At 38.7% G+C, this 21,891-nt stretch overlaps 1 protein-coding gene across 4 annotated transcripts in view; it reads left to right on the forward strand.

Annotated features, from left to right (window-relative positions):
- The window catches only part of EFCAB6 (EF-hand calcium binding domain 6), a 328,394-nt gene that overhangs the window by 97,959 nt on the left and 208,544 nt on the right, over positions 1-21,891 (forward strand). For all 4 annotated transcript variants that reach the window (XM_011934784.1, XM_011934785.1, XM_011934783.1 and 1 more), the window contains 2 exons: positions 9,658-9,782; positions 15,591-15,739. In XM_011934784.1, the coding sequence (XP_011790174.1) occupies positions 9,658-9,782; positions 15,591-15,739 (274 nt within the window). The remainder of the gene's footprint in view (positions 1-9,657; positions 9,783-15,590; positions 15,740-21,891) is intronic.

The following is a 21,891-nucleotide window of genomic DNA, read 5'->3' on the forward strand; positions in this document are numbered from 1 at the left end:
CGTCTCTACTAAAAATACAAAAAAAATTAGCCATGCGTGGTGGCGTGTGCCTGTAATCCCAGCTACTTGGGAAGCTGAGGCAGGAGAATCACTTGAACCCAGGAGGCAGAGGTTGCAGTGAGCCAAGATGGTGTTACTGCATTCCAGCCTAGGAGACAGAGCGAGACTCCCTCTCAAAAAAAAAAAAGGAAAAAGAAAAAAAAAAGAAATATGGACAGTAAAGACCATTCTGACAAGGTCTGAGATGGAAATGAGGGACAAAGTACTGGAAACTAAAGGCCATCCTTGTTATACAGTTGCAAACTTCACTGCATTGTATCCATGCCATAGGGTGCTGTGACAGGCTGAGCTTGAGAGTGCTGAACTAGGATATCTGGTGAAAGAAATTTCTAAGCAGCAAAGTGTTCAAGGTGCTGCTGCATGGTTACTTTTGGCCACTTGCAGTGAGATTTGGAAGCAAAGGGATGACAAAGATAAAACTTACAATCCTGAAGGAAGTGCAGCCTGGCCACATGCAGGATGAAAAAGCATGTTGATGAGAACAAAATAAGGATGTGGCTGAGTGACTCATTGTTAAACAGATTAGCATAAATAGAAAGGACCCTCCCATCACAGATCCAAAGCTGTAGGAAGGCAGAATGTTTTTTGACAATTACCCTAAAAAGCCTACTCGATGGGCTTGCTGCCCAGGGCCACCTCTGGACTCTGCCCCCCACATTCTGGTGCAGGGCTCCTTGGCCCCAGCTGTGGGTTAGGTGCCTCTCTGAAAAGTACAAGCTGTAAAGCTTGGTGGCAGCACACTGTGGCTCAAGAGGGCCCAGATGTGGCTTATGCCATAGCTCTGGAAGGTGCAAGCAGTAAGCCTTGACACTATCTATGAGGTGCTAATCCTGCAGGTGTGTTGAAGGTAAGAGCTGTAGCAGCATAGTGGGCTCCACCTTTCCGATAGCTCTTAGAGGATGTACCAGAAAGGCTGAGGACACAGGCAGACGGTTGCTGCAGGAGTGAAGTCACTGCTGAGAGCCCCTACTAGGGCAATGCTGAGTGGAGATGGGGGGTCAGAGCTAGAGCAAGCTTCAAGACTCCAGAACTCTAGCCACCAGCAGCATGCAATGTCCATGTGGAGAAGCTGTAGACAACAGTGTGCAGCTCCAACCCATCAGAGTGGAGTCATAGGCTAAGCTTAGCAACGCCACAGGGCAGGGTTGCCCATCGCCTTTGGGACTGTTCCTGTTCTTTTTCTCCACCATGTTTTGACACAGCACAAGGCCCTCATCAGAAGTCACCAGATGTGGCTGTCCAGTCGTGAACTGGAACCATGAGCTAAATAAACCTGTTTCCTTGTAAGAAATATTCTGTAAGAGATATTCATTGTATCAGATATTCTGTTACCGCAACGCAAAATGGGCTAAGACAGTTGGATTGTGATGGAAATAGTTTTATTTGAACCAGGGATTGGCTACTTTGAATTCCTCCCTTACTAACTTGTTTAGAAAAAGCCAAAAAGCCAATGAATCCAGACAGGCCCCAGGGTATCAACCAAACAAAGAAGAAAATACAGGCATATCTGTGTGTGTTCTGACTGCTCCACCAACTGGCCATTCCCCAGCTCTCTCATTCCCCTCAGGTCTCCCTATTCCCTGCTACTCAACAATATTAAAAGTATGCCAGTTAACAGCCCTACAATTGTCTATAAGTGTTCAAGTGACAGGAACTCAGTTTAAGTCAAAAGCTGGAAATGACTAAGCTTGGTAAGGAAGGAATGACGAAAGCTAAGATAGGTCAAAAGCTAGGCTTCTTATGCCAAACAATCAGCCAAGTTGTAGATGCAAATAAAAAGTTCTTGAAGGAAATTTAAAGTGCTACTCCAGTGAACACATGAATATTAAGAAAGTGAAACAACCTTATTGCTGATATGGAGAAGGTTTGAGTGGTCTGTATTGAAGACCAAAGAAGCCACAACATTCCCTTACACCAATGCCTAATCCGGAGCAAGACCCTAGCTCTCTTTAATTTTATAAAGGCTGAGAGAGATGAGGAAGCTGTAGAAGAAAAGTTGGAATCTAACAGAGGTTGGTTCATGAGGTTGAAGGAAAGAAGCCATCTCCATAATATAAAAGTCCAAGATGAAGCAGCAAGTGCTGATGGAGAAGCTGCAGCAAGTTATCCAGAAGACTTAGTTGAGATCACTGATGAAGGTGGTGGCTGTGCTAAACAGCAGATTTTAAACAAAATAGCTTTATATTGGAAGAAGATGCTAGTTAGGACTTTCTTGAGCTACAGAGTAGTCAATGCCTGGCTTCAAAGCCTCAAAGAACAGGATGACCCTCTTGGGAGGAGCTAATGCAGCTAATGACTTTAGGTTGAAGCCAATGCTCATTTACCATTCTGAAAATTCTAGGGCTGTTAGGAATGATGCTAATTTTACTCTGCCTGTGCTCTGTAAATGGAACAGCAAAGCCTAGATGGCAGCACATCTGCTTACTGCATGATTTACTGAATATTTTAAGCTCACTATTGAGACCTACTGCTCAAAAAAGATTCCTTTCAAAGTATTACTGTTCATTAATAATGCACCTGGTCACCCAACAGATCCGATGGAGATGTACAAGGAGATTAATGTTGTTTACATGCCTGCTAACACAGTATCCATTCTGCAGCCCATGGATCAAGGAGTAGTTTCAACTTTCAAGTCCTATTATTTAAGAAATGCATTTTGTAAGTCTACAGCTGCTATAAGTAGTGATTCCTCTGATGAATCTAAGAAGAAGATTGAAAACCTTTTGGAAGAGGTTCACCATTTTAGATGCCATTAGAACATTTCTGATTCATAGGATGAGGTCAAAATATCAACATGAATAGGAATTTGGACGAAGTTTATTCAAACCCTAATGGATGACTTTAAGGGGTTCAGGACTTCAGTGGAGGAAGTAACTGCATATGTAGTGGAAATAGCAAGAGAACTAGAATTAAAAGTGAAGCCTGAAGATGTGACTATATTGCTGTAATCTTTTGATCAAACTTTAAGGGACGAGTTGTTTCTTATGGATGAGCAAAATAAGTGGTTTCTTGAGATGAAATCAACTCCTGGTAAAGATGCTGTGAACATTGTTAAAATGACAACAGAAGGTTTAGAATATTACATGATCTTAGTTGATAAAGCAGCAGCAGAGTTTGAGAGGATTGACTCCAATTTTGAAAGAAATTCTATTGTGACTAAAATGCTATCAAACAGCATCGCTTGTTACAGAGAAATCTTTCATGAAAGAAAGAGTCTATTGATGCGGCAAACTTTACTGTTCTCTTATTTTTTAAAATGTCCAGTGGCTCATGCCTATAATCCCAGTACCTTGGAAGGGTGGGGTGGGAGGATTGCTTGAGGTCAGGAGTTTGAGACCAGCCTGGGCAACATAGCAAGACCCTGTATCCACAAAAAATAACAACAAAAAAAATTAGTTGGGCATGGTGGTTCATGCCTGCAGTCCCAGCTACTCAGGAGGCAGAGGTAGGAAGATCACTTGAGCCCAAGGGTTCGAGGCTGCAGTGAGCTGTGATGGCACCACTGCACTCCAGCCTGGGTGACAGAGCAAGAGCCTGTCTCTAAAAACAAACAAACAAAAAATCGCAAAAAACTGCCACAGCCACCCCATCTTCAGCAACCATCACCCTGATCAGTCAGCAGCCGTTAACATCAAGACAAGACCTTCTACCAAGAAAAAGATTATGACTCACTGAAGGCTCAGATGATGATCAGCATTTTTTCACCATATTTTAAAATTAAGGCATGTACATTGTTTTTTTGAGACATAAGATATTACACTTAATAGACACTACAGTATCATGTAAACATAACTTTCATCTGCATTGGGAAGCCAGAACATTCACACTACTTTTTTGTTTTATTCGCTTTACCATGGTGCTCTAGAACAGAACTCACAGTATCTCCAAAGGTTGCCTGTGGTGCTGTCCAGAGCAGTTCAAAGGTCATTTCTAGGTTTTGATTTATTTTCTAATTCCTTCTTAAGTCATGAAGAAGTTGATCCTTCTATCTCACTGACCCAGCTTCCTTGATCGTATTTGTTCAGTTGCTTCTCTCCTTCTTACGTTTGTCTTTCCAGTCATTTTGGTTATTTGAATCATATTTTTTAGTAGATTCCTCAGCAAATCACCATGGAAATGATATTCTTTGATTTCTTACATAATTGTGTTTGTCTATGGCCTTAATACTTGAAAAATCCAGGCCAAGTGCAGTGGATCATACCTGTAATCCCAGCATTGTGGGAGGCCAAAGTGGCCAGATGGCTTGAGCCCAGGAGTTTGAAACCTGCCTGGGCAACATGGCGAAACCCCGTCTCTACTGAAAATACAAAAATTAGCCAGGCGTGGTGGTGCATGCCTGTAACTCAGGAGGCTGAGGCAGGAGAATCTCTTGAACCCAGGAGGTGGAGGTTGCCGTGAGCCCAGATCATGCCACTTCACTCCAGCTTGGGAGACAGAACAAGACTCTGTCTCAAAAAAAAAAAAAAAAAAAAGAAAAATTTATTTTTCTGGATGTAAGATCCTTACCTCAAATTGTCTTTCCTTAAGTATCTTAGAAATCCTTATCCATTGTCTGATGATATAAACTTTTGTGGAGGAAGAGTTTGATGACAATCAGATTTTGTTTTCCTTATTCATAATTTGATCTTTTTGTCTGGATGCCCTGATAATTTAAGAAAATGTAAAACCCAATACATTTTGCTAGACTATGTCATTATATTAAGTACTTATGGTTGATTGATTCCCTGAGTACATTGTGTACTATTTAGGTTTTCATCTGAGTCTCTTTTTCAAAAAAATTCAACTTTTAGATGCAGGAGTATGTGTACGGGTTTGTTACACAGGTGTATTGCACCCAGGTAGTGAGCATAGCACCCAATAGGTAGTTTTTCAATCCACACCCCCTCCATTTCTCCTCCTCCAGTAGGCCCTGCTGTCTGTTATTCCCATGCTTATATCCATGTGTATTCAATGTTTAGCTCCCACTTATAAGTGAGAACACGCAGTGTTTAGTTTTCTGTTCATGTGTTAGTTTGCTTAGAATTATGGCCTCCAGCTCCATGCATATTGCTGCAAAGGACATGATTTTGTTCTTTTTTATGGCTGTGTAGTATTCTGTGGTATATCCATATCACATTTTCTTTATCCAATCCACCACTGATGGGCGCCTATGTTGATTCCATGTCTTTGCTCTGGTGAATGAGCAATGAACATATGAGTGCATGTGTCTTGTTGGCATAATAATCTATTTTCCACTAGATATATATGCCCAGTAATTGGATTACTGGGTTGAATAGTAGCTCTGCTTTAAATTCTTTGAGAAATCTCCAAACTGCTTTCCACAGTAGCTGAACTGATTTACATTCCCACCAACAATGCCTAAGTGTTCCCTTTTCTCTGCAGCCTTGCCAGCATCTGTTGTTTTTTGACTTTTTTTTTTTTTGAGACAGAGTCTCGTCAGGCTGGACTGCAGTGGCGCAATCCTGGCTCACTGCAACCTCTGCCTCCCGGGTTCAAACGATTCTCCTGCCTTATCCTCCTGAGTAGCTGGGACTACAGGTGCACGCCACCACGCCTAGCTAATTTTAGTTAGTTTTTTTTTTTTTTTTAAAGTAGAGATGGGGTTTCACCATGTTGACCAGGATGGTCTCAATCTCTTGACCTCATGATCTGCCCACCTCGGCCTCCCAAAGTGCTGGGATTACAGGCGCGAACCACTACGCCCCACCTTTTTGACTTTTTAATAATAGCCAATCTGATTGGTGTAAGATGATATCTCATTGTGGCTTCAATTTGCATTTCTCTGATGATTAGTGATTATAAGCATTTTTTCATATGTTTGTTGGCCATGCGTATGTCTTCTTCTTTTGAGAGGTGTCTGTTCATGTCCTCTGCCCATTTTTCAGTGGGGCTATTTGTTTTCTGCTTGTTGATATTGTGTTTAAATTCCTTATAGATTTTAGATATTAGGACTTTGTCAGATGTATACTTTTCAAATATTTTCTCCCGTTCTGTAGGTTGTCTGTTTATTGATAAGTTTCTTTTGCTGTGCAGAAAAGTTCTTTAGTTTAAGAAGGTCCCACTTATCAATTTTTATTTTTGTTGCAATTGCTTTTGGGGACTTAGCCAAAAATTCTTTGCCAGGGTTGATGTTGAGAAGGGTATTTCCCAGTTTTTCTTCTAGATTTTTATAGTTTGAGGTCTTCCATTTAATTCTTTCATCCATCTTGAGTTAATTTTTATATATGGTGAAAGGTAAGGGTCCAGATTCATTCTTCTGCATCTGGGTAGCCTGTTATCCCAGTACTATTTATTTAATAGGGAAAACTTTCTCCATTGCTTATTTTTGTCTGCCTTGTCAAAGATCAGATGTTTTAAGTGGGTGACTTTATTTCTGAATTTCCTATTCTGTTCCATTTGCCTATGTGTCTATTTTTGTACCAGTATCATGCTGTTTTGGTTTCTATAGTCTTATAGTGTAGTTTGAAGTTGGGTAGAGTGATGCCTTCAGCTTTGTTCTTTTTGCTTAGGATTGCTTTGGTTATTTGGGCTTTGGGTTTTGTTTTGTTTTGTTTGTTGTTCCATATGAATTTTAGGATAGCTTTTTCTAATTCTTGAAGAGTGACGTTGGTAGCTAGATTGGAATTGCATGGAATCTGTTAATTGCTTTGGGCAGTATGGCCATTTTTAACAATATTGAATCTTCCTATCCATGAGCATGGAACATTATGCCATCTGTTTGTGTCATCCCTAATTTCTTTCAGCAGTGTTTTGTACTTCTCCTTGTAGAGATCTTTCACCTCTTTGGTTAGCTGTATTCTCAGGTATTTTATTTTCTTTGTGGCTATTGTACATGGGATTGTATTCTTGATTTGACTCTCAGTCTGGACATTATTGATGTATAGAAATGCGACTGATTTTTGTACATTGATTTTGTGTACTGAAACCTTGCTAAAATGAGTTATCAGTTCTAGGAGACTTTTGGCAGAGTCTTTAGGGTTTTCTAGATATAGAATCATATTGTCAGCAAAGAGAGATAGTTTGACTTCTTCTTTTCCTATGTGGGTGCCTTTTCTTTCTTTCTCTTGCCTGATTCCTCTGGCTAGGACTTCCTCTTTAATTTCCTGAACTGTGATTTTTAGTATTTTTTCCATTCCATTGTTTGATTTTCTTCTTAGTGATTCATATCATGTGTATTGGATCTTTTGGATCCCCCATCCAAAAGATAGGATCTTTTTTCCCCCTCTCTTCTCTTCTATACCATAACTTCCTCACAAGTCCTTCTTCCTCCCTTTTTTCTTACTTTCTTCCTCCCTCCCTTCCTCTCTCTTTTCCTCCCTCTCTCCCTTCTTTGTTTTCTTCCATGATATAACTTTTATTTCACCTTCTATTACTATTGTGTTTATTTGATCTTGTGTTTCTTTTAGTTTAGTCTTCATTTCTTACTTTATTTTATTTTTAGAGACAGGGTCTTGCTCTGTCACCCAGGCTGGAGTGCAATGGTGTGATCATAGCTCACTGCAGCTTTGAACTCCTGGGCTCAAGCAGTTCTCCTGCCTCAGCCTCCCTAGTAGCTTGGACCATGGGTACATGCTACTGTGCCTGGCTAATTTTTTTTTTTTTAATCTTTTGTAGAGACAGGTTCTGCTTTGTTGCCCATGCTGGTGTTGAACTCCTGGCTTCCTGCCTCGGTCTCTCAAAGTGCTGGGATTACATGTGTAAGCCACTGTGCCTAGCTTAGTCTCCTTTCCTTTCCTTTTTCCTTCCCTTTCCTTCAGCTCAGCCTAGTCTTCATTTCTGAAATGATTTTTTTTTCAGCTTTAATGAGATATAATTGACGAGTTAAAATTGTATATATTTAAGATATACAATGTGATGATTTGATGTTCATACACATTGTGAAATGTTTATTATAATAAATTAGTTAACACCTCCATCACCTCACATGGATACCTTTTTTTGTGTGTGGTGAGAACACTTAATATCTATTCTCTTAGCAAATTTCATGAGGTCTCAAACTCCTGACCTCAGGTGATCTGCCGGGCTTGGCCTCCCAAAGTGCTGAGATTACAGGCATAAGCCACTATGCCTGGCCATGACAAAGTTCTAAAGATCAGCTTTGTCTTTTATTGTATAGAGGGATTTTTTTTTTCCTCCCCTTTCTCTTTTTTGGAGCTAGGAAATAGAATTCCAGATGACTGGCAGTTTGTTAACTGCAGCTGAATTAAGTGTGCTTAATTTGGCTGAAGCGTATTTGCAGACATTTTAGGAAATAAATCTGGGAAACCGTTTGTGATTCTTTGCAGTCAACTTTGAGAAAGAAAATGGCTATATTTTAGATTTATTTCATTCTCTTTTGTTATAAAAATAATACATGCTTGTTTCAAAAAAGCCAGAAAACAAAACACTAAATAACAATCCCATATAATTCTACTACCTGAATCCTACCACTGTGTTCTTTTTCGTGTAGTATCCTCTCAGATTTTGTTTCTGATGCTTACATGGATGGATGGATGGATGGATGGATGGATGGATGGATGGATGGATGGATGGATGGATAGAAAGATATACAACGTAAGTGTTAAAATGAAGTTATGCTAATTATTCCTTTAAAATCATGAGGCAATATATAGCAAAGAACATTTCCCACATCTGTTAATTTAGACATGTATCTTTGTTTTTAAAGTCTGTGTAGTATTTCATAGGCTTGATGAACCATTCATTTATAAAATTCATCATCTATGAATGGGCATTTAGATTGTTTCATTTTTTTCTCTTATAAAGAAAAGTGCAGAAAATATCCTTATCCATGTGAATTCGGTGAGTGGCCCTATTATTCTATGAGTACAAAGCTCTAGAAAAGGATTTAAGCATATTCAAGTACCAAGTTTTTATACACAAGCCAGAACTGGTTCTTATTATTCCCTTTACTCCTTGCCTATTTGACAAGTAGAAAAAAAATGTTAACTTGTTTTAATTAGACTTTAAAAATTATCAGTGAGCTTGAGTAGTCCATATATTTATTGGATGCTTTAAAATTCTTTTTATGTGAATCATGTGTCTATAACCTTAGTCTGCTGTTCTATTGGATGTTTATTTTATTGATTCATAAGAGCCACTCATATATTATGAAAATTAACCTGTATTTCTCATGGATATTAACAATAGTTCTTCTCCACTCATTATTTTTTCACGTTAACTTGTGGCTTCTTTTTTAACCAAACAAAAATCAAGTATTTATGTTGTCAGACTTATCCTTTATTTAAATAAATTCTGGCTTTAGTGTTTTCCTTGGCAAGGCTTTCTCACACAAATATTATGTAGTATGTAATAGTCATCTTAATTTTCTTCTATTTTTATGGTTTTATTATTCTATTTAGTGTGCATTTCACTCTATCTAGTGTTTATCCTAGAGTAAGATAGTGAGTAGATGATTACTTTCATTTTTTCCAAAATGTTTAGCCAGTTATTTCAACACCATGAATCAGATGGTTCATCATTTTCTTGGTTTATTCAAGCCTTACTTTTTTACCAAACAGGTAATGATTAAAGCGTAACCATATTTAGATGTTTAACCTTCGACAGTGTTGATAAGCTAGAGCTATTTTGTTTCAATAGAGGTCTCATTGGAGAATCAACAAGCCAAAAATTCCAAAAAGGAGCGTTTGCTCAGTTCTGCATCATCTGAAGATACCTGGAGAAACTACTCCTTGGATGAAATTGAGAGGAACTTTTGTCTAGAAGTAAGATGTTTTCCTAAGCCACAGTCACCTACAGAGTAAACACAGCAAAGTAGACAATATGGAAAACTATCAGCTTTACACATTATTTCTAAAATTTGTTTCGATCCTACCTATGTCTCCCCCAATACCGAGACCCCTCCTACCTCCCAATAACAGCAATACATTGATCATCGACAATAGTGATGGTGATGGGAAATTAATTTTTAAGTACATCCTTTGTGCTACTCACATACTAACTCTAATAAGACATATAAAGAAATAATGCAACTTTATTGAGTAACGTAAAGGAAAACATGAATAAGTGAAGAGGTCTTTTCTGACTCTTGGATTGGAAGATTTACTATTAATGCCCGTTCTTCCTATATTAGGATATATATTTTTTCTTTTGAAAAATTATAATAGAGGACTTATTCTACACATATAAATTATTTTATTAAGGCATAATAATTAAGACAATATGGCATTGGTGCAGCAATGGACATTCAAATGGATTTAAAAGGATAGTTGGCTAATGAACCACTCTTTATATGTGAACTTAGCCTGTGATATGAAGCATTTCAATAAAGTGTAGTGAGTGAGGCCTATTTGGTAATTATTATTGAGATAATTTGCTATCCAGCCATTTTGGGGAACGAATCTTATAACCTTCCACTCTTCACCAAAAATAACTTCTATCCTCATCAACGATTTAAATTTAAGTAATGCGGGTAAACATTTGTTAATCTTGAAATTTAGAATCTCTTGTAAGCATGAAGTAAAACCCAAAAGCCTTAAAGAAAAAGACTGATAAAATTTAACTTCAGAAAAATGAAAAATCCTTTATACAGCAAAACTTTGTATAAACATATGATAAACTTGGCACAATATGTGCAACATAAATGACAGATGAATAATTCCCAACATTCATAAAACTTTTACATATTATTAATATAAATGTTCAATAGAGGGATGTCAATGCAGGAAGAACTCACAAGGCCAGTGTCGATAAGATTGTTGGAGAAGTGAGCACTGTCATATTTGTGGGTAATTTGGTTAAATTTGTTTTCTCTAGTTGTTGTTAATGACTTTCTTGTTTTCATAAAAACATGACCATTGCAAAAAAAAATGTAAGCAATTCTAAAAAGTACAAAGAAGAAAGTAATAAACTATTCACAATCCATCACCCAGAAAGAATCAAAGGCAACATTTGGTGAACATAATTCTGGACCTCTCTTTATTCGTGTATGGAGGGACGGCTGCATCAGTGGGTAGGTGGAGACATAGATAGAAATAATTTTATAAGAAGAGGATCATACTCCTTTTTAAAAATAAAACGTATTTAATTTAAATTTCCCAGAAGAAAAGGAAATGTGACCGTCACCATCATAATTAACTCTTTTCTGGGATGTTGCCTGTGCTTTCCTGGTGGTCTGTTCAGTCTTCACAGCAGCCCCATGAGCAGCGAGTGCACTGTGATCATCCCAGCTGAAGACACTGAGGCATGAATAGGTTAAATGAGGCCAGCTGAGTCCTGGGGCTGAGTGTAAACAGCCCACGCAGTGCAGGCATATCCAGTCCCTGCCCTTAACCCTGCAACGCTGTCCTCAAGGGAAAGCAGAGACACTTCTGAACTCTGGGTGAGCATTTCGTTCCCGCAAGACATATGAGGTCCCCAAAGGGACTTTGAGGCGAGAAAAGGGATTTAAAAAGCTATGAAGAGCTGGAGGAACTATGTTTTGAAGGATGTTTCCATTTCAGACAGTATGGGCCGGCTTTCTGCTAGGAAACTCGAAGTGACGGGCACTGGTTTCTTCCTACGCCTCCCTCCCACCCACCATTTTTGCTCTTTATAGTTTGTCCTTAGCTGAGTTTATAATATTTCTATTCTGTTCCGTTGCCATCATTCCCCATGTTGTTTTGACTTTGTTTGATATTTGCATGAATTTAATGTGCATCACGACAGTGCAGCACTGATCACAGTTTATCCCTCTCAGAGTCCTTTATTTTGATTTATTTTTTGGTTGGCTGGATTTCATTGTGAAGTAATTTCCTTAAGAAAGGCCCATGGGTGCCTTATTCCCTTTGTTTTTTTCATAGTTGAAACTATATGCCTTTTGCTTTTATACTTGAACAGCAAGTTGGCTGGCTATAATCCTTCCATCATGCTTTCTTTTCCTTGTAATGTTGTAAATATTTTTTCCATTGTCTTCCAGCATTGGTTGTTGCTGTGAAAATAACCTGGGGTCAACCAGATTTCTTTCCCCCTGGTAGGTGATGTCTTTTTTTTACCTGGATTCCTGAAGCTTTTTTTTTTTTTTCTTGATCCTTGAAATTAACAAAGCAAAACGAAGCTATATCTCGGTGTGAAGCATTTTGACAAAGTTTCCTGGAACACAGTGTGATGTACAGATTCAGTTCTTCCTTTGTTTCAGGAAAATCAATGTGGTGGCAAGCAATGGATACTGTGCCATAGTACTAAAATCACCTCCTCTCTCTCCCTTCCTCCTTCTTCCTTCCTTCCACAGTAGTCCCTGTTATCCTTATATTGGATCATCTTTGCCTCTCCTTGATAGCTGTCATCTTCTCTCAAGTTGATCGAATTCTTTTGTCCCTTTCCTCTGCTTCATTGAGATTCTTCCACAGCACTCCTTTAATACTAATTTAAATCTCATCCTTGCCTCTTATTCTTGCTGTGTCTAATTTATTAGTTCCTGTAATGGTGCTATTTTTGTTCTCTATTTTCTTAGCTTTGAAATATTCCTTCTCTTCTCAATGAAAATTTCTAAAAAGTTATTTTATCATTTTCAAGATTTGCTTTTAATTAATTGATTTTCTCATTTAGTTGCTTTTTGTGACATGAAGTTTTTGCAGGGGATGTGTTCATATTCTTTCATATTTTGTCTTCTTCCGTTCTGGGTTCTTTGTCTTTGCCTGACCCTTCTTTCTCTTTTTCCCATCATATGTTGGCATAGTTGCAAAACCATTTATTTTCATCCTGTTTGTGCTCAGGATGAGATTCACTCATATTATGGGTATAGCTGTGTTATCATTTTCACTGCTGTACAGTTTCCCTTACCTAAATATTTTATAAGTTATACATTCTCCCTATGGATGGATATTTGGATTGCTTCCTGTTGTATGCCAATCCAAACAGTGCCACCATAAGTGGTTATAAGCTTAGCTTCTGGTCCATAGGTGCCAAGGCTTCTCTGGGAATTACACCTAGGAGTGGAGTTGTGAGCTGGGTTGTAGAGAACACGCCCCTCAGGCTCAGTGGACGGTATTCTATTGCTTGCTACCATATTGATTTACACTCCCACCAGAAGCACATGAGCACTCCTGCCGTTCCACGTTCCCCCAGCACTTGATACTGCTAAGCTTGTACATTTCTGCCAGTCTGATGCAGATGAAATGGTATCTCAGCTATAATTTTTGTTTATTTCACTTTTTACTAATGTGTTGAACAGCTTTTTATGTTTTATAACTTTTTACAACTTTTTGATAAAAATATATCCACTTTTAATAAATATTTATTGAGTGCCGACCACATGCCAATAATGTGCTTCATTCTAGATAATTATTTGTGAACAAAACAGATACGATCTCTGCTTGTATAGAGATCACATTACCTTATATCAGGGAGAGAGTTATTAAACAAGTAAAAAGTCATGAATACAATTTTTTTTAGTGGAATGATGAAAAAGACCAGGGTGTTATGAGAGAGAATAACAATAGGGACCTCATTTAGATTTAAGATCAAGGAAACATTTATAAAAACTAAACATATGAAGATGGAAAATGGATGTACCCTTGGCTTTTCCATCAAGAATATGATGGTATGTGAAGGTGAGACTACCAGGTATTTTTATTTCCTTCTTTATACTTTGCTGAATTGCTTGCATTTTTTAAACAAAGGCTTGTACTTTATAAACAGTAACAATGAAAATTTCCAAAAAGTTGTATTTGTCACAAAGACAGTATTTCGGTTTCATACCTTACCCTTTTTCTAAAAACTTGATCATCGCAGAAGCACTCTCCAGAAGAAAAAAAAAGTATGGAAAACCAAATGTCATTAAGACATTAAAAATGGGTTTTATTGGCCGGGCGTGGTGGCTCACGCCTGTAATCCCAGCACTTTGGGAGGCTAAGGCGGGCGGATCACGAGGTCAGGAGATCGAGACCATCCTGGCGAACACGGTGAAACCCCGTCTCTACCAAAAATACAAAAAAATTAGCCGGGCGTGGTGGCGGGCGCCTGTAGTCCCAGCTTCTCGGGAGGCTGAGGCAGGAGAATGGCGTGAACCTGGGAGGCGACGGAGCTTGCAGTGAGCGGAGATCACGCCACTGCACTCCAGCCTGAGAGACAGAGCGAGACTCCGTCTCAAAAAAAAAAAAAATGGGTTTTATCAATCCAGTAACTGCACTGAGCCTCCGCTCCACGCCAGGCTCTTGCCTCTTGCTTCTCTCTGCGTCTTCCCCCAGGCAGTGTATCAGATGCAGTCCACCTCCCTGAAAGAGAAATGGACAAATTTAGCTGCACTTTGGGTGAATTTTATGCAACTTTCTAAGAAGCTTAGGTCCTTTCTAATAAATTTAGATCTCTAAATATTTTTATTAAAGATGTTTCCCTTTAGATACCAATATTCCTATACACACTAAGGAAAATTTAGTGATTCTGCTTCTTATTCCTTTAGTGGATCGAGATTCTTGTACACACATTTCCATGTTGCAGCAGCTCTTTAAGAAAGTAACTTTTTTTTTTTTTTTTTGAGGCGGAGTCTCGCTCTATCGACCGGACTGGAGTGCAGTGGCCAGATCTCAGCTCACTGCAAGCTCCGCCTCCTGGGTTTACGCCGTTCTCCTGCCTCAGCCTCCCGAGTCGCTGGGACTACAGGCGCCCCCCACCTCGCCTGGCTAGTTTTTGTATTTTTAGTAGAGACGGGGTTTCACCGTGTTAGCCAGGACGGTCTCGATCTCTTGAGCTCGTGATCCGCCCGTCTCGGCCTCCCAAAGTGCTGGGATTACAGGCTTGAGCCACTGCGCCCGGCCAAGAAAGTAACCTTTTGTACCAAGTTGTTGGTGATTTTGTTTATCTTCTTATCCCAGTTAGCAGGAAAAAATTGAGTTCAGACAAAGTGGGATGGTTGAAGATACTGGAGAATATTGTTATTACTCCATAATAAACAGCAGGAAAACCTTTGGAAATAAAACCAATCTTCACAGTATTTTTATGAGTCATATAAAAATCAGTGGTTAACCTACGTTACTGCATTTTAGAAGCCCCATAAGCAAGCTCGTTCACCCAGGTTCTTTGTAATTCCTCATTTAAAGAAAGAATGATTAAAGAAATGTCCAATGTATATTCTGTTTATGCAGTCCTTACGTTAATAATTTTCCTTACTGTAAAAGCTACTTGTATTTTTAATAAAATATTAGCAGCTTTTTTGTTTGATTGGCCTGACTGAATTAGGAGAAGCATAGCATGGGCTCACAGTAGGGAAAAGCTTGAAAGTGTATTAAGGAAGATGTATCAAACCGGCAGATCCAGCAAGTATTTTTAGCTCTGAAATTTGAGGTGGAGCTCTTCTATGTGCTGTTTTTCCCTGAGAAACGTGTCTGCCTTGTCACTTGAGTAGCTGTGACTGGGAAAACTGTTTTGTAGTGAGCTCATCAATTAAACATTTGAAGTTCAGTACATGCCATAGTAACCTTTTTGATCAGTTTTTGGAGAGAAAAATGTGAAGAGGTTTTTGGTAAAAATAAAATGGTTGAATAGCTCCATGAAGTTGATATTTATGAATGCCACACTCTAATTTCAATTTATTACAGCTTTCAAAGTCCTATGAAAAGATTGAAAAGGCCCTCAGTGCAGGGGACCTCTGTAAAAGTGGCTATGTGTCTTTTAATTACCTAAAGATTGTCCTGGACACCTTTATATACCAAATACCAAGAAGAATTTTTATCCAGTTAATGAAAAGGTAAGAGTCTCATTGTTTCCTTGACATTTTTTCCTCAAACGTCAACCGTAAGAATAAGGCACAGCTTTGTTTATTTTTTATTAATGTTTTAGACTTTTTATTACTGAAAATTTAAAACGTATACAGAAGTAAAGAGAATAATATAGTGAATCCACGAATGTACCCACTACCCAGCTTCAACAGTGGTCAAATCTTGGCCAATTATCTCATTTGTATTCCTGCTCATTTTCTTCAACCCTAATTTATATTTCTGAAATAAATACCAGATAGCATATTTCCCTCTCTCTCTAAAAAATAAGAACTCTTTTTAGAAACAAGGTAAAAATACAGTTTTCACATCTAATAGAGTTATCAATCATATTAATAAATACCCAGTCAAGGTTCAAATCTAACTGCTTGCCTCATGTTTTCTAATTTAAATTTATTTAAGTCAGGATCCAAATAAAGTCTGTAGTTACAACTGGTTGATTTATCACAATTCTTTTTAGAACTATAGCCCTCCTCTCCATTTCTTAATTTTAGAAGTAATCTGGATTGTTCGTTATGGGGGCTTTCTTACAATCTGGATTTGACTGCTTGTAACCCGCAGTGACATTTAACATGTTCCCTGTCTCCCTCCCCTAACTCCCTCCCCTAAATTGATAGTTAGATATAGATGTACAGACCCATGTTCATTGTGTGTGTGTGGCGGGGGGGGAAGTACTTCATAGGTAGTGGCAAACATATATAGACCGTCTCTCTTTTCGTGATCTTATCAACCATTGTTGATCATACCTAGATCCATTCATTCACTGGAGATCGTAAAATGATGACATTCTGTATCTATCGTTTCTTTTTCTCTTACTAGTTGGAGGACTTCTGTAATAACAACTTCCCCTCTCCACCTATTTGGTAACAACAAGACACAGTTAGTATAAGAAAGGGGATATCCTTGATTCTTTCTCTGCATTTCCTGCTTTCCAAAATAATGAACTGGTTCCCTAGCATCCTCCAAAAGTGAACAATGAGTGTTTTTTTTAAAATTATTTTTTCTTAATAATGATTATGGACGCATGACTTTAAACATATTTGTGTCTCAGTTCATTACAGCTGTTATATTGATACTCAATTTGTTCCATCTTGGCCAGTGGGAGCATTTTCATGTTGGTTCCAACATCCTGTTGATGTGACCGGGTAGTCTTTGACAACTTCCTTGCTTTCCTGTATGACAAATGTTCCAGGCTCTTCTTGTACATCCCTTGCCTGGGACCTGGCATGAGCCATTTCTCCAAGGATCCCTGTTCTATTCAATTTGAAATGGTATATGTAGACCACAATCTAGGTTAGGAATATTCTCTTTACCTGGTTTTCTGTCCAGGTAAGACAGAGAACCTTTTCTAGGGGGAAGTAGAGTAGAAGCTAATGGAAAGATTGTCCTGTCAAACTCTGGGTAATTGATAGGTGCCTTGCGGTTTTCCTAGAAAGGAGAGGCGTGAGACAAGGGGATGGAAAATGCAGCATGAAGCTACAGCAGCTGGATCCATTCCCCGCAGCACCCCACTTTCCTTGTCAGCTCCCTATATGTCCAGAGAGAATCACCATGTATGAATACTGTGGCTTTTAGAGTGAAAGCAAAGTTTGGCCCTAGGAGTAAATATTTCCATGGCTCAGAAAACAGCTCTTTTGTTCTGTCTACACATGGTGACATTTTTCAGGAACTACTTTCTTGGATCGCTAAAATTTATGCAACCATTTCTTCTTATCTCATTTTCAAAATTATGCAAATAATAATTTAATAGCAATAATAAAAAGTAAAAGCAAATAGTCACCATCCTCCTTACCTAACAAATTTACTATTTTCATTGTTCCACATTCTCTTCCATTTTTGTATTCACACACAAATATAATCTTTACATATTTGTAATCAGAGTGCATCACAGTTTTATATTGTGTTTTTTAAAATAGAAATGCATGTTATAGACATTTTTCATATTGGCTTCATAGTCTTCAAAATTATAATGGTAATGAATGCATACAATGTCATTCAGCTAACATTTGTTGAGTGCCTTTCTGTATCAGACATGGTGGTAGATGCTAAAAATGAAGAAATAAGGCTGGGTGCAGTGGCTCATACATGTAATCCCAGCATTTTGGGAGGCCGAGGCAGGCAGATGACCTGAGGTCAGGAGTTCGAGACCAGCCTGGCCAACAAGGTGAAACCCCATCTCTACTAAAAATACAAAAATTAGCCGGGCATGGTGGCGGGCACCTGTAATCCCAGCTACTTGGGAGGCTGAGCTGAGGCAGGAGAATCGCTTGAACCCAGGAGGCGGAGGTTGCAGTGAGCTAAGATCACGCCACTGCACCCCAGCCTAGGCGACACAGTGAGATTCGGTCTCAAAAAATGAAGAAATAAATAACAAATCGTCCCAAGCCAGAAAGACTTGCCAGAGTGATGATATCTATGAAGAATATGATGGGTGCATAGAATGCGTGTTTTGGGGGTTGAGGGTGGCCAGGGCTGAGGTGTTCTCGTAACTTGTTCTATCCAGGGACCTAGGGATTTCTGAGTCTCCTTTTTGCATTCACCCTGAATTCCCAGTGGAATAGGTTACTGGAAACCATAGCAGAGTGAACATTCAAGTGCTAATATCATGACTGCTGTATTATATACCGTTCTCCTGGTACACATATCTGGAAGTACAGATTTGTCATATCTTCCTGGTCAACTGTTCTCTTTACTATTATATCATAGCTCTTTTATCCCTATGAATGCCTTTTGTGGTCTATCTTATCTGCTATTGAATTATAACAGTTTTAATTAGTATTTGTCAGGTATATCTTTTTCCAACTTTTTACTCTTTTATTGTGATATTTTAGGCATTTCTTATTAAATAGCATATATCTATTTTTTCAAAAATTCCAAAATTAACATCTTTGCTTTTTTAACTGTCAAGTTTAGTCTGTTTTCATTCATTGTGGTCAATATGTTTGAATTCTTCTCCCTACCTCTTATTTTGTACTATTATTTCTTCGGCTCTTTCTTCTTTTTTCTTTATTCCTTGTCTTTCTTGTTTGGTATTGGCTAAGTTTTCCTTTTTTTTGAGACAGAGTCTCACTCTGTCACCCAGCTGGAGTGCAGTGGCGTGATCTCAGCTCACCACAGCCTCTGCCTCCTGGGTTCAAGCGATTCTCCTGCCTCAGCCTACCAGGTAGCTGGGATTACAGGCATGTACACCACCATGCCAAGCTAATTTTTGATTTTCAGTAGAGACACGGTTTCGCCATGTTGGCCAGGCTGGTCTCAAACTCCTGACCTCAGGTGATTTGCCCACCTCAGCCTCCCAAAGTGCTGGAATTACAGATGTGAGCCACTGTGCCTAGCCAATGTTCTTTTTTTTTTTTTTTTTTTAGTTTCCTTTATCATTCTTTTTTTTTTCCTTCCACCATTTTAAGACTTAAATATTTTATTTCTATTCTTATAGTGTTTTTCCTTAAAATTCTCTTGTGTTCTAAACTTACAAAGTCTGAAGTTAATCAGTATTTCTACTGTCTTGAATGAAAAAGCACCTTCACCTTCCATGTTGTCATTGATGTGGGCTTTGCTTCCGCCTTGTTTTGATGGGACCTGCATTCACAACTGTTGTTTTTTTGACTATACCTGTTTAGGTTTTCCCATGATTACCATTTGTTTGCTCAGCACTGCCTCACAAGCCTCACTCCTTTCTTCTGGAGTCAGTTTCCTGAGGTATATCCTTTGGTAATCCTTTTGGCAAGGTCCTATGAGTGTTTAGTTCAGTCTTTGTTTTCAGAAATATCTTCATTTTGCCCTACTCTTTAATGAAAATGTAGCAGGGAACAGAATTCTTGTTTGAGAATTATCTCCTCTTAATACCACGAAGGTGCTCTTCATGGTCTTCTGGCCTCTGCTGTTGCTATGAGGTTCTGCTGTTTGTCTGTCATTCCTTTATAGGTGATTTCTTATTTAAGATGTTGTTTCTTTTGGTGATTTTACAGTTTCCCTACCATGTATCTTGGTATAGATGTCTATTTAACCTTCCCACACTCCTGCTATTGCAATCTGAGAATTTGTATTTTTCAGAGTTTTTGAACGTTCTCAGCTATGATTATTTGAACATTGTCTCCACCCCATTCTCACTGGTCTTTTCTTCTGGAACTCCTATTACATTACGTAAATATTGGGTCTTCCCATTTCATTCTTCATGTCTCTTAAGCTGTCTTTTATATTTTTCTTGTCTTTATCTCTTGGCTGCATTTTGGCTATTTTTCTAGGATCGATTTTGGTTCACTGCTATGCCAAATCTACTCCCAGTCTTGCACAATCACAAGTTTTCTAACCCCAAATGGGCATTAAAACCCTGTTCCCTTTGAGCCTACACTAGATTTCAGGGTTGCTGGTAACACATACGGTTCTGTCTGGGCTTGATAAAGCCTTGAGCTCTGGTTGCAACAGCTCACGTTCTTACTATCCTTGGCTTGGGTCCTTCCTTGCTCCTAATACGTATGCATTTCCCTTTCTTGGTTTCCACTTCAGCTCTGAATTTAAAATCATTTTGTTGATAGATTTATTCCAGTCTTTTTACTTATTTATTTATTCCACAGACTGGAGGGAGGTCCAGTGTTGCCAAAGGCCTCCTTTAATGTGTTCATGCTGGCTGGGAAGTTAGCAATGCCTCTTATAGTAAACAGAACTGAGATGAACCTTCAAGGGCTAAATAGGAGTTTCCGACATGGACACATTGGAAAAAGGCATTCCATCCAGAGAAAGCAAACAGCACTTTCAAAAGAGCTGGTTTGATTGGATCATGATCAATTGTTTGGGCACTTTATACATCAGACTATTTAACTGTTTGACTGCCGTCTGGGCCTTTAGGTTCTTTATAATTTTGCATATGTTTGCCCAGTCAGTCAATAAATAATTCTTGAGCAATTATTATATACCAGGCACTGTGCTGGACACCAAAGACTCATTGGAGAATAATAAAGACATGATTGCTACCCTCAAAGAACTGTGCCTGCTGGTGGGGGAGACCAGCACAAAGCAAACCTATGAATAATGAGTTAGCATATGCAATGTGATTCGTGCTGGAAGGAATCAGCAGGGGACTACAGTGGAGAATAACAAAGAGGAACTACTTCTGATTCAGTGTTCTGGAAAGGCTTCTATGAAAAGGTGAGAGGCAGGAGAAGCAGCCACAGGAAGAACTGTGGGAGGAACCTCCCAGGAGCAAGCCCCTGGATCCAAGGACTGCCCCAGGTGGTGTGTTCTGGGGCTTGGCAGAAGCCAGTGTACCTGGAGCCAAGTTGGCAATTAAAAAATATTTTCTATTTCTTCATGATTCAGTCTCGGAAGGTTGTATATGTCTAGTTTTTTTCATTTATTCTATGTTATTCAACTTTTTGGCATATAATTGTTATAATAGTCTCATATGATCCTTTGTATTTCTGTGGTATCAGTTATAATTATCTCCTCTTTCATTTCCTTTTATCTTAGTCTAGGTAAACATTTGTTTATTTTGTTTATCTTTTCAAAAAACCAACCCTTACCTTTGTTGGTCTTTTGTTTTTCTAGTCTCTAGGTATCTTATTTCTGCTTTGATCTTTATTATTTCTTTCCTTCACTGGCTTAGTTTGTTCTTTTTTTCTATTTCCTTGAGGCATAAGTTTCAGTTGTTTATTTGGGATCTTCTTGTTTGGTGTAGGCATTTATTGGTATAAACTTTCCTCTTAGAATTGTTTTTGCTGCATCCCACATATTTTAGTATATTGTGCTTCCACTTTTGTTTGTCTTAAGATATTTTAAAATTTCCACTGTAATTTCTTTTGTTTGTTTGTTTTTTGATGATACTTTAAGTTCTAGGGTACATGTACACAGCGTACAGGTTTGTTACGTATGTTTCCATGTGCCATGTTGGTGTGCTGCACCCATTAACTCGTCATTTACATTAGGTATATCTCCTAATGCTATCCCTCCCCTCCTCCCCACAATAGGACCCAGTGTGTGATGTTCCCCTTCCTGTGTCCAAGTGATCTCATTGTTCAATTCCCACCTATGAGTGAGAACATGCGGTATTTGGTTTTCTGTTCTTGCGATAGTTTGCTGAGAATGATGGTTTCCAGCTGCATCCATGTCCCTACAAAGGACACGAACT

This window comes from Colobus angolensis, unplaced genomic scaffold, assembly GCF_000951035.1.
Source record: "Colobus angolensis palliatus isolate OR3802 unplaced genomic scaffold, Cang.pa_1.0 Scaffold138, whole genome shotgun sequence".
In the NCBI taxonomy this organism is placed as follows: domain Eukaryota; kingdom Metazoa; phylum Chordata; class Mammalia; order Primates; family Cercopithecidae; genus Colobus; species Colobus angolensis.